This window comes from Zingiber officinale, chromosome 9B (assembly GCF_018446385.1).
Source record: "Zingiber officinale cultivar Zhangliang chromosome 9B, Zo_v1.1, whole genome shotgun sequence".
In the NCBI taxonomy this organism is placed as follows: domain Eukaryota; kingdom Viridiplantae; phylum Streptophyta; class Magnoliopsida; order Zingiberales; family Zingiberaceae; genus Zingiber; species Zingiber officinale.
Window position 1 is genome coordinate 46,271,074 of NC_056003.1, and position 13,949 is coordinate 46,285,022.

Consider the following 13,949-nt stretch of genomic DNA (forward strand, 5'->3'; position numbering starts at 1 on the left):
AGTAGTTACTTGGGGATCTCCCAAGGTCTGTCTACTCCATAGCTCAATTCTATTACAATGTTTAACTGGATTCACATCTTCTTTTCCTGAAAACCCCCAAGCGCTCTTGTAGATGAAGAAGTCACTTAGGCTATTTAGCTATCCAAAATTTTTTGATATATTTTTTTAGAATTTTTCATTCTTTGATTAAGTTGCTTGAGATCATTCTTTATTTCCATTTGAGCTGTGTGGATTTCTTCAAGCAACTTTTCGACTTGATTGTTGATAGCCTTGAGGTGGATGTTGTTGTTGTTATTGAAAATAGCCTTGTGATTGCCTCGGTTGGCAGCTTTTCCTTTGATTAATGTATTGGCTTTGGTCTTTGTTGTTCTTGTAGGAAAAATTTGGGTTATTCCTCTATCCTAGATTGTAAATATTTGAGTATAGATTTCCTTGCTTGGGGTTGAAGCTTGTTATGGCATCACATTTCTCAAAATTCTCAAGTTGAGAAGATAGGGCCCTAAGTGGACAAGCTTTTTGGACATGCTCTGCACTTCCACATGCATCACACATTCCTACAATGGTATTCACTGTGCTTGTTCCCATTGATTCTAATTTCTTCATTAATGCATTAATCCTTGTTGACATAAGTGTTATTATGTCAACATCAAATTTCCTTGATGCTTAGTTGGGTTTCCAGAAAAAGAGCTTCCACTTCTTTCAGACGCCCACTGATGATGGTTAAGTGCTACACTCTCAATAATTTCTTTGACTTTATCTAGACATTTGTTCATTAATGCCCCTCCAGCAGCCGAGTTGAGGGACACTTTGGTGTGGTAGTTGATGTTGTTATAAAATATGTGGATGACTAACCATTTTTCCAATCCATGGTGAGGGCAAAGTTTGAGTATATTTTTGAATATATCCCAAGCTTCATATAGAGATTCTTGTCAACTTGTCTGAAACTAGCAATCAAATTCCATATGTGTGCAATTTTTCTTGGATGATAGAATTTGTCAAGGAATAATTATTCGCACTGCTCCCATGATATGATACTATTTGCTAGCATAGAAGTGAGCCACAACTTGGCTCTATCCCTCAAAGAAAAACTAAAAATAGTTACCTCACTACTTCAATCGGGACTCCGTTCATTTTCGTTGTCCCACAGATCTCATAAAATACCTCTAGGTGATGGTTTGGGTCTTCATATGCCCTCCCCCAAACTAATTTTATAGCACCATGTGAATCACTATAGGCTTTATCTCAAAATTGTTTGCTTCAATGGATGGCCTGATGATCCTAGATCGAAGCCCACGAGCATAAGGTGCTGTAAAAACCTCAAGAGGTTTGTTTGTCATTTCAGATGATACTTGTTATTCTTATTGTCCTTGCAGGTTTCTTCTTTTATGATAGGTTTTATCAATTTCAAGATCAAGTGTAAAATAGATCTCCTGTAAGATTAGATTTTCACATGCAAGAACAAGATTACATGAATTCTAATAGGAAAATTTAAATGTAGAGAAAATTAGAGTTTTCAAATATAGAAACAAGAAACAAAGTGCAGGAAATTCAAAGTACAAAATTTAAATTGTAAGAAATAAATTGTAGAAATAAAAGTAAGTAAATACAAGATATATCTATAAAAAATAGAATTATAGAAATATTAATAAAATGTGAAAGAAAATAAGTTTAGACTAACTTAAGTGCTTATCAACTAATGTTATATACGCAGTCCCCGACAGTGACGCTAAAAACATGATATGTGCCCGTAAGTATACGAGTGTCATCAAGTAATAAAATATTGATCCCAGAGGTACTGGATATAAGCACTAAAATCCAAGCATATGAACTAGCTAAATTATTGAAATATTTAAGATTGCAAACACAAATGTAAAGAGAAGTAAGTAGGAGGAAGAGAGAAAGAGAAAGAGTTGTTGAGGAACATGGTTTGGGAAGTGTTCTAGGGGTTCAGTTTTATTGTGATGTTAGTCAATGAATCATGGATCACCTATCGTCCATTCTCTATTCCTATGCACTTGTAGGAAGTTAGATTCATTACTGGCTCTACTCCGCGGAGGTCAAGCCGGAATCCTAACTCAACCCATATCCTATGCTACTAAATGGAAGTGATTCCTATGAAGTCCGATAACATGATACCCCTGTCTTTAGGGCCCCTAGGTCATAAATCACAAGAACACACTAAAAATCAATTATAAAGACATATAAATAATAATTATATCCAATTCCCTACTTTCTTGTAGAGAATTGCTTCTCCTTTCAAGCCAATGCCTTAGATGTTCAGAAATGGGATACCCTTATCACTATGGCCCCTTGGTCATACAGTTTAGGGTATTTTCTTTATGGGATTAGCAATCCTATATAAACATTCAATCAAACATGAAAATTAACCTCAATTGTGGCACATTGAAAACACATTAAATCAAATAGATACAAGGTATAATAATATCATATAGATAGGAAATTAACAAATCCTTGAGTTTTTACATCAATTTACATCACAATTACTCCCTTAATCCTAGAACAAGAGATTTACTCTATAACTAGGAGGAGAGAATCCAAAGATATAAACATTTAAGCTAAATATCACCAAAACTCAAGAAAGAGAAAGAAGAAGGCTTATCCTATACGAAGAGTAGTCTTCAGATCCAATCTAAGCTTATGGAGAGATGGAGACACTGAATTCGACCTCGGATCATCCAAGAAAGCATTGAAGAAGTTCATATCTCCCCATGGAGAGAAGCTTCCTCCCCTTGAAAAGGGGAAGAACACCCCTTAAGTAGATATGGGCACGGGCCTGGCACGGGTGTGTCATCTACACGGCCAAGGTCTACTTGGTTTCTAGAAATCTCACACAGCTATGTGGAATCCACACGATCACAACCTGCCTACTCTCTGGTTTTTTGACACGGCCATGTGAAATCCACACGGTCGGATCTTGTTTCTTCTCTATTTTGTGACATGGCTGTGTAAGTTCACACGACTGGAGCCTTCTCCTCCTCTCGACAAGTGGCATGGCCATGTGAAAGCCATATAGTCAGGCTCTTTTTCTTTGTTTGTTCTCTGCATCATCTACAAATGTCATTTTAACTCCAAATGTGTATCCTTTCATCAAGAAAATATATAAAGAACAGATCTCCGACAAAGAAGAGTAATTATACTGAAAATATGATAGGAGGTGTAAAAGTGCTTAGATCAAGCACAATAAAGTATGTGAATGCGCATCAAAATATGCATAAAAGTATATATAATCTACGCACATCAAGTAAGTGGTCAGAAATGTGGAATTCAAAGACTCTTAAATTCTTGATATTATAAAAGCTGAATTATTGAGTTCATTAACTCCCACACCAATCCAACTATGAAACCAATTGAGATACAATCAAAATATGATTTTGTAGATATGGATTACTTTGTAATTGCAATTTTCTAAGCTCAGAAACTAAGTGTTTTTTCTGAATGGAATTGTTGATACCTTGAATTGATTTTGGGCTTAAAGTGTGTAAAATAGATTGACCAAGAATGGACCGAAAAGAGATACTATCAGGTTCTGAAAATTGTTGGGCTAGTTGCTAGTAAGGAAACACTCTTGTTATAATGACTCACCAAGTTAAGGAATTTTTCGAGATGCATAAAGAATGAAATAATACGAATTGAGAACTTGATTGTGCCAAATTCTTGGTGCTAATTCTGAACAGCAGAATCTGAATTCAACCTCCTATTAATTCAGTGTTAAATGATACTTCCTTATAAGCCTAAATCTGCAATACTTAAGCCTAAGGTTCCTTGAATTACAGATTTTTAAACTCAAGTCTTAAGTTGTAGAATCTGAGAACCAGTTTTAAATTCTGGAAATTCTGAAGTTGAAACTTAAATCCATATTGTGTCAACTACCAATTGATATTTCTGATTTGAAACCAATGGAATTCAAGCTTGTGTTGATTGAATGTTAAATGAGATAATATATAGGGATTAAATGTCAAAACTTGATCAGAAAATAATAAGATCAGAATTGAAACTGATTCTAGAATCCAGAATTCCAACTTTTGTGAATTTTGAATTTGAGATGGAATCTAAGTAATCCTTGATCTTTTAAATTCAAAATTCCATCAAGTAAATGAAAGAGCATATAAGGGCTTGAGTCTCAAAATTTTTTATAGAGAGGCTACGTCATTTAATTTTGAAACTTAAACAGAATGTAAAATGATGAAATTACAAAATGCTAAAATTTAAAGCTGAGATGAACTGTGCAGGATGCTGTGAGGGAATTTAATTTGTTTATTTTCTGAACTATGTAAATTGTGATTATTGTTTAGATCCAACTAACCAAAGAAGCGCACGACCTACAGATGTAGAAAAGAAATGCTCAAATTTGTACAAAATAGTGAAGAATGAAATACTAAAGAATGTGCCAACTTGTAACTAAATTTTTCTATCTGAATAGAATTGAATTTAAGCATTCATTGATTGAATGTCAATTGAGATAGTTTATAGAGATTTAACCTCAAAGCTTTGACTGAGATTCAAAGTAGATCAGAATTTGAAACATGAAATCTGTGAAAAAAAATACAACTTGGTAAATTAATCTGAGCTAATTTGAAAGGAAGCTGGAATCTAGAATAGAAGTTCAGATTTAGGAATTGGAAGCTAATTGGAATAATTTTCATGAACATTTTGTTACAACATTGAATTTTGAATTGGAACTTTCAGCTTCTAAACCAGGAAACCAACTCAGCAATTCCAAAATTTAGAAATGGAAACTTGATTTTTTTTTTTTTTTCATTGATCAGTGAGTTCAGAACAGAGTAGAAGGGAGCATGGCCAAGAAATTCAATTATATAACATTCCATTGTGTCCATGCCTTCCACCATTACCTTGAATTTTATTTTCCTCATTTTTTTCTAACACACATACTCCCATTTAATTGTTTCATGCTTCCTTTGCCATCATAATAAGTCTTCATAATTGTGTATTCTAGTATCTATTATAGTGGTGAAGAGTAGAAGAGAAGCAAGCATATGGTAGTACATAAACCATGAGTTGATTGAGAGTGCTCCACCATTGCATGAATAACATATTAGGTTGAGAGCCAGTAAAAATTTGCTTGTGAGAATTAGTATTGTTATCATCTTCAGTTATTCATGATGGATTAAAGTCATTATGTTGTTAACCAATGTAAAAATTGAGTCCATGAATGCTTGAGTTGTTAAAACTTGACAATCTTAGGTAACTTTCTTTATTATCTTCTAAACATGATTGAGAATGGTTAGGAGGTATAACTTTAGTTGTTTCTTTAGTTTTATTTACTTGCACGAGACGTGTATGAATAAGTGTGGGGAATTTGATAAATTATTATTTGATACAATCTTTTGGGTTGATATTGGTTGTATTATATCCATTTGCATATGTTAGTGTTACACTTTTTACCATGTTTATAAGTTGAGGATTGTTTTGAGCTCAATTGTATTTTTTTCTCCTAATTCATGATATTATTCCTCACAATTTGAATTTAAATTTGATCTTGTATGATTCTTAAGTTGATTCGTGGAAATTAGTACATGACCAAGGAAAAGGGTAGACTCACACTTGGAAGATTTATACCAACCCAAACAAGTTTGGTTCATCCAACTAAATGAAGAAGCTCAAACCAAATTGATTCAACCCATCACAAGGAGATAACCTCTTGAGCTTAACTCAAGTCTAATTCCCCTACCAAATCCCTAAAACCACCATTGAACCAAAACCTAAACCACATTCAAATCCCGATTCAACCAAGAGGTATAAAAACCCAATTTTTACGGATGAATAGTGGCTCACATATTATTCATCATGCTAGTTTCCGATCCGCAGCTCCCATCCTTCTTCTGATCATCTTCTCAAGCCTTGAATTTGGTGTCGAGGCTCAATGCAACTATTGGGCATTCTCCGGTCAGTTGGAATCTTACTGACAGGGTTTCTACAACAAGTTCACTACATTTGAACCTCCCCTACTCTTTCTACTAGAAATGGTGGAGAAAGTAGATTCAGCATCCGTCCTTCATCAGCGATCATCAGAGGGGGTTCTTCCGTGGTTCCCGATGTCCATCCGCCCATCATCATCGCCCCATTGCTTTGTTTGGTTCAGATCTGCAATTTCTAGCATCCCTGCATTTACAGTTTCAGATTTGTTTTTGCATTCAACATTGGAGAGGGTTTCTTCAATTGAGATTGCAACATCAGTTTGGATTCCAATTTATCCATTTTCTTCCCTTCTTCTCTGATTTTTGGAGCTAAGGATTTCATCTCCGGCCTCTTATGTGATGACAAGAAGTGTGGTGTTGAGAAATTGATTGTGTTTGAGTGTAGATAGTTTTAATTCTGCAATTTCAGTTTCTTTTTTGAATCATTTGCAATCTGTTCATTGAGTTTGGCTTAATGTTTTTAGAACTTCCTTAGTTTCATAGAATTTGGATAATTGTTAAGTTGTTCGTTGCTCATTTAATGTTAATCTAGTGTAGTTCATTTTAGTTGTTAAGTGTTCATGTTTAGTAGCAATTAGGGTTTAATTCCTGCAGTATAATATAATTTACTTGATTGCAATTTCCTTACCTTCTTTGCAATTTCTTCTTCAATCTAAGACAAATAAAATTCCAACAACCCACTTTCAAAGGAAACCCCCAAAAATAGCTTTGATCTACTTAATCTAAGGCAAATATCCTATTATTAGTTTCTTGAGAGAATCAACTTTGGGTCCTATACTATATCACCATTGTGAAGTAAAGGGGTTTTTGATTGAGCATGAATTGTTAATTTGGTTCTACATTTGTGAGTGACAAACGTTGTCTACCAGCCCTCAACGCTTTATAAATGAGCTGTTCGAGCAGCTCTTTGAAGACAACTCATTTTCACTATCTCTTTCTTGCGCGCTAGTCCAAAGATGACCTTATGACTCTACGACGCGACTCAGACAATCGAAAGCATCACTCTCTGAATCTCTAAAGTTGTCGGTATAATTTTTTCTTATAGCACTTAAATTATTATTTTATTATATTATTCTTGGTACTTGTAATTTGTCAAATTATTAGTGAATTATCCAAAGTAAACACTCAACGAGTATAGATCTTAGAATAGGAGTGTAACAACCCAATTTTCCTCATTAGGAGTCCTAAAAGTGATTTAAAATATTTAGAAATACTTTAGAAAAATTCTAGAGATTTTTAGGAATTTATAGAGTATTTTTATGCAATTTTTGGAGTTCATTTGGTATTTTTACCAAGAGGAAGAAGTTTAAAAAATAAAAATAAAAAAATTGTTCAAGCCGGGTTTTGAACCCAAGACCCCGGACCCTAATCCGGACTTAGCCAACCGACTGGTCTGGAAACGTTTTGTTAATCATATATGGAACAAATAGTATTTAAAGAATAGTTGGTAACAGAAAATAATTAGAAGAAAAAAAAGGGGTTTCGGCTGAGGTTCGAACCCGCAAACCCCCAACCCGGTCCAAGTCTTAAGCGAAACGAGCTAGCCAAAAGACCAAGCAAGTATTTCATAAACAAATTTATAAGGAATTGGTCTTAAGCCATAACAGAATATTGGATTATAAAGGGAGAACTTAATTACCCCGTGACCTAGCTTTTCCCCTTTCCTCTTCTCCCTCACGCGCGCGACAAATCTGTGCAGGCGGAAAACGCCGCACGTAGCCGAGCTAGAGCTCGTCTCTGGCGGCCGGCGAGCACCCTTCTCTGCGGGTTCTTCACAGATCCGAGCTCCCCTCGGCGAGGAGAGCGTGTAGACGTGAGGAATCACCAGATTTGGAGTGTTGCCGAAGCCCTAGAAGCTTCTTCTCCGATGTGAGTCCAAGAACGCGAAGGTAAGTGCTTCTCACCTGCGGTAAGAGTAGCTATCGGATTATGTTTTCTTCTTGTTTAGCCGAAGTATGCAGTAGGAGTGTTGTTCTTGAGATTTGCTGCCGTGAATCTCAATTTCAGATTTGTTTAGGTTTGGTTTAGATTAAGCATGTAGGTTAGTGTTTTTGTGGGTTGTCTTCATTCAGACTGTGAAATTAGCATAGTAGCATTTGACCCAAACTTTCTGTTGCAACCTTGATGAACCTGCTCGGTTCTTGTGGGGTTTTATAAGCTTCGAAAATTGGGTTGCTTTGCAAAAAGATTAAGCTGTGAATTTGTTGTATAGGTTTGTTTTAAGTTTTACATCAAGTTCAACTTGATTTTATGCAAAGAAAAGGGGCACAAGTAGCTCCCTTGGGGTTGCTGTGCAATTCGGCTATTTAGCTGAACATGAGAAGGCATAGATTGTTGATTAGCATGTAGTTTTCTTATGTTGTTACCTTATTGTTGCTACTATCGATTTAGAGTTAGTTTTCTTCTAAAACATGTAGGTTTGTTTTTGTAGCTTAAATGCAGAAGTATGGTTAAGTAGGTATGCATACTTTACTAAAATTGAATACAGGTTTTTACTAGCAGTTTAGCATTTCAATTTTTTGATATATTCTATCATGTTGTTAGACTTTCCCTATTTGTTATTAGTTAAGCATGTGTAGTTTCCTTACTACTAGAATAGCATGAGTAGTATTGAATTATAATGTTTTCCTTGCTTTGGATTTTCTGTACAGCATTAGAATGGCTAGAAGTTTAAGAGTAGCTAGTGTGCTTTGTTTTCTTTGCTTTCGGATTACACTGTACAGCTTTGGAATAGCTAGAGATTATTGAGTAGCATGCATTCTTTGCTCTCTTTCTTTTATCTCTGTTGTAGCAAGATTTAAGGTTTTAATTCCAACAAGTTTTAGATGTAGTTTAAGCTTGTATGATATGCAGATTTTCTAATTTTCATTGGCTATTTTTAACAAGCATGAACAGCCATGTATTCTAGTGGAAAAATAAGAGTTCTATTAAATTCTTTTAGAAGTATTAACAAGTATAAGACAGATAAAGAAAAGAAAGAAAAGGGCCAAGGCTTTAAGTAGATCCCGAAGTCAAGACTTTAGGGATTTTGACACACAAGGTGCTAAAGAAAGTGCCGAGGCATTATATATTAGAAGTATTAAAAGATAACAAGTATTTTACTTTTATCAGTGGCACTGTACTGGACTCTCAGATGTCCTTGGGTTGGGCTCTCATAGTCGTCCCTAGGTTTAGATAACCTAGTATGCAGGACTCTCGGTAGTCCTTGGGCTGGGCTCCCATAGTCGTCCCTAGGTTTAGATAACCTAGTAAACCCTACTAGATTCGGGACCAGCTATCTCGGGTCTAGTTAGGGATGCGCGCATAGCAAGTACAGTTGCCGGGCCCAAGAAGAAAGTTGATTATTATTTTGAAGTATTATAAGTATAAGTTTTTGAACAAACAAAATAAGTTTCACATAAGTATAAAAGTATAAAAGAATAATTTTAGAACAAATGAATCAAGTTTCACTTTGTTTTAGAATCAGCAAGTTTAGTTCCCTTTTATGCTAGTATGTTATTTAGATTAGCTTACTGTTCCTTGCTATTAGAAGAGCATGGGTAGCTTTACATGTTTAGCACTTCAGTATGTTTGTTTATTTACTAGTAGATGAGCATGAGTAGTTTTCCCTTTGAGCATTCAGTTTTAGTTTTCAGTATATTCACATGCATATCGAGTTTTTGTGAGTTAGATAGCGCTTACTAAGCATTTTGCTTATAGATTACATTTCCTCTTACTGCAGATAAAGGAAGGCGACAAGGTGGCGCAGATGATGTGTGATGCCAGGACTATGGAAATCTTGGGAATAGGAAGAAGTTCCTTTAGTCTTCTTTCCTTATTTTTAGTTTCCACATTTTAGTTATTGTAAACATTTGAGTTGTATTTTAAGTTCATGTCATTTGAGATTATTCTGTTTAGATTGCATGTAGGATGAGTTCAGTTTAGTGAGTAGATATTTGTGTGTTGATACTTATTTAACTGCGTGGGTGTTTGATAAATGTTCCAGCCGCCTGTGGCTGATGTATACTATGTTTGTATCTCATTTTAAGGTCACCGGTACAGGGGAGACTGTCAAAATTTTTCGGTAGAGACTCCTCGTGGTTTCGATCATACCGGTTTGGTAGAGTTAGTAGTTAAGTAACGATCATCCTTAGAGTGTAGTAGTAGTAAGAAGGGTGGTCGTTACAAGGAGTCATCACAGACTTTGAACAAAGTAAAAAAAACAAAGTGTTAGTAATTGTTTATTTTTATTTTATTTCTACTTCGTTTACTCTGAGTTTTTATGAAAAAGTCAAAAAGCTATAAGCACTATTTACCCCCTCCCGGGCTTTCGATCCTACACTTATTTGATTTGAATCTATGTGTTTGCATGTTTCTTGATGAAGTATGAGATTCGTATCCCATAAGGATTTAGGGATGAACAGAAAGAAGAATCCAATCATATGACTCATAAAAACCCAAGACGTGGAGAGTCGACTACTAAAGTAGATTGGTATGCCACGAGGAGCAATAGGTTATCGTAGAATTTAATAAATCTGTACCAATTCGTCGCCACATAGTAGTGGTAGGTATCTCAGGGATTGTAGGATCATGTGACACGGATCTCCATAGGGAAGCAATCCCTAAGTTTTATCTCTCTGGAAGTAGACGACAAATTAGAATGGGTATGTTAGTGTAGTCCCAAAAGTTCACATCATATACATAGGATAGTCAACCTATATGAATTATCATTGAGAATAGGAAACCAAACAATAGATTTGGTGTTTACATTCATTGAGTTGAAATCGAAATCTTGTAATCGCTTTTTCCAATCAATTTCAATAAGATCACTCTTCTTTCTTTTCTCCTTCTCACTCAATTTTATGATTTCTCTCTCAGTTCTCTGATCTCTCACCATAGATTTATAGTTTTCTCAAAAGTTTCGTCTAGACAATTACATTTGAAAGTAAACTAGTACTTGACCACTAGTCTCTTTGGATTCAATCTTTGTATTACTCACATCGTGCACTTGTGATTTAGACCACATCAAGCTCCATGATTAATTTCCAAGTGCTTCAACTCTTGCCTCGCTCCTAAACGTTGACGACACAATTACCTACTGCTTTGACAACTGTGCTCAATCTTTGGATTCTTGTTCTCAGTATTTGTGTATTCTTGAAATTTTTTTTCATACTTGGCTTTTGAAAAGCAACGGTAAACTTGTTATCGTTCCTAATTTTTGTAAAGACGAACATCTTTCTCTTTTGAGAAAGAGGGCATTAATGGATTTCCCATCAGAACGCGGTCAAAGATTATAAGTCTTTGACTAGCAGTTGGATTTTGAATCAAGTAAAAAGAAAAAGAGTTCTTCCAATGTTTTTTAGTTAATCCATGCTAAAAACCAAAAGGAGTTTAAAGAGTTTTTGAAAAGTGAGAGTAAGTGAATCACACTATTTCCCCCCTCTCCTCTGGCAATTTTCCTATCCAGCAATTTTAAGGTTCAGACAAATATTCTAAAAGTTAGATAGAAATTTTAATTAACATTTCTGATTAGATTGTAAATGGAAGGTCAAATTAATCTTAAACTATTTTAGTGTTTTTTTTTTATTGGCTCAAATTATAAAGCAATTTTTTTAATCATATACCATAGGTTAACAAAAAGAACATTTAATTAAACTTGTCTAAACCATGTAATAAAGTTTATAAACATTAATGTTAAATAATAAATCAAATCATGTCATTTACCTGTCATCATGCATCGTAATTAATATGATCAAATGGTGATATAAAACAAAATTAGAACAGTAACAAATTTCATGCACATTCGAAAGTTGTTTGATCATCCATTACTGAAAGCTATCAAATTTTTTTAAAACAATCCCACGATATATGAAACAAAGTGAAAAAAGAGAGAACAGATGTTCGATGATCAGGTTCTGAAATACTAAATAAATGGCCAATTACTTAGGAGCCAAATAAACTCCGATTCCATTTAGATAGCTGTTGAACTGGCCAAAGAATCCAACAATTCGACCGTCCAGAACTGGAACAGTGAACTCCATGCCACCTCCATGCCCAAAAGGTCCATGCTTCTTCCCCGTGTTGGTCTTAAATCCAAGCTTAGCGATACAAGTTTCGCCGTAAAAAGTTTTGATGGACCCAACCATCGAGTTGATATATTCACCAGGGAGTAGTTCAAACTGCAACGTCTCAAAATAAATAAATAAATAAATCAATATATATATAATGGTTAAGACTATATATATATATATATATATATATATATATATATATAGTCTTATAACTGGCAATGATAATCCTAGCGAATATGTTTTCATCATACCTCGTGGAATCCACCACCAGTGCCGCCTACGCGGCATGTTTTGGCTTCATTCCGTTCAGTAACATAGAAGATCTCCAAACTGTCGACGACGAGTCCTGTGTGAAGTACGACCCTAGTGATTTGGGAGGCAGATGGACCAATGTCAAAGTTGTGTTCTCCGTGGCCTCCCCATGGCCCAATCTTGATGTTATTATGAAAAGCTATAAACATCATACTTTAATTATTCATTATTAATGTAGAAACAATTAACAAGCTGGTTAATGGTCGATAATATATATTCGCCTCCAGGGCTACGGTGCAACAGTAAGAGATGGGGCAGAAAAACACAGGTGTGATAATTCAATTATCACGTTGGGCACTTTCAAATGCCTGCAGTGCTCAAACTTCTGACGAGCTGGGCCGCTATGTCAGGATCTGTGAGGGCTTCTTGATTTATTAGATTGTCATCCCGTAGGATCAGGGCATCCATCTCAGAATTACGGTGCAAGCCGGATATCTTGAAAATAAATAAATAAATAAATATTCACCGATGCGTGTGAAATCCTCAAGGATAGTGGCTACTTGGCCTTCCAATGACTCCAGGTCATGCAGCCACTGGTTGACTTTTATAGTTGCAACTCTTTCATCCGGCTCGGCTTCTTCGTCTTCATTTCGTTCAGCTATAAGCTTTCCAAATTCGTTCTTTAACTTGTCGATGCCTGCTATAGCCTGCTTGCAGGATTTCCATAACCCATTAACGAACTGGTTGACGTCTACATTGAGAGTTAAGCTGGGGCCAGCCATGGCTAACTGAAGTCTGAGGCTTGGGTGGCGATGGAGGATTGAAAAGGCTGAAGGAGAGGAGAGGAGACGAGGAGAGATTATTGCATGCAGGACTTACACCCCATTTCCTTCTTTTATAGACCACTGAAGAGTTTTATCATTACTCATGGATGGTTTAAAAGTGTCACCAACTATAATATTACCGCACAAACTATTCTTTTCCCTTTTATTTCTCATAGTAATCCAAGTTCCTATAATATTATCTTTTCTTTTTCCTGATTCACCTTTTCTATATATAACGTTCTTAAAAGAAACAACTAAATATTAATGCAGTATTGATATTGTAACGAGAGGAAGGAAGGAAAGACTTAACTAATTGGAAGAGAGAAAGGAATTAGATTAGGAAGAAGGCCCAAGGGAAAAAATATTGAAAAAAAAAAAGATTGGATCGGAAAAGTAATTAATTAGGATTAATAAATTTGAAGGAAAAATAATTCACTTATAAATAATAAATAATATTTGTGAAAAAGTGTCATTACAAATAGTTTACTATGATTGTTTCTTTTTTAAATTAATAATTTTTAGTACATATTACTAGAAAGTGCTTGTAATTACATTCTAAAAAATTGTCCATCAAAATTGTCATAATAGTTATATTTTGAGTAGTGAATCAAGCCAAATATTATCATTTTATATAGAATGATCAAGTTGGATCAATTTAAGTATTCTATTGTGCATGACAAATGAGTTGAACCTATCAAACAAATGAGATGATCTATATCACACAAGCTAAGCTACAAGTTGGGGATCAACTAAATTATTGTCCGGATAAAATGCAGAAGTCAACTATTTTCTTTTTCTCATAATGATGCATGTTGCTATTTTTTAAGTACTATTATTGCATTACCTATTATTTTCATACGAAGAAA

The 13,949-nt window shown here is 35.0% G+C and overlaps 1 protein-coding gene and 1 non-coding gene across 2 annotated transcripts; one reads left to right on the forward strand and one right to left on the reverse strand.

The window, feature by feature from the left end:
* Window positions 1-861: 861 nt before the first annotated feature.
* Window positions 862-968, forward strand: LOC122025920. Its single transcript, XR_006123930.1, has one exon. It is a non-coding gene; the product is annotated as a small nucleolar RNA R71 (small nucleolar RNA).
* A 10,802-nt stretch (window positions 969-11,770) lies between these two features.
* On the reverse strand, window positions 11,771-13,109 carry LOC122025446 (horcolin-like). The gene is made up of 3 exons (XM_042584252.1): window positions 12,786-13,109; window positions 12,259-12,458; window positions 11,771-12,115 (listed from the first exon to the last, which is right to left on the reverse strand). Exons 1-3 carry the CDS (start codon window positions 13,039-13,041, stop codon window positions 11,876-11,878), a joined length of 696 nt encoding a protein of 231 aa, XP_042440186.1. The 5' UTR covers window positions 13,042-13,109; the 3' UTR covers window positions 11,771-11,875.
* Window positions 13,110-13,949: the final 840 nt, after the last annotated feature.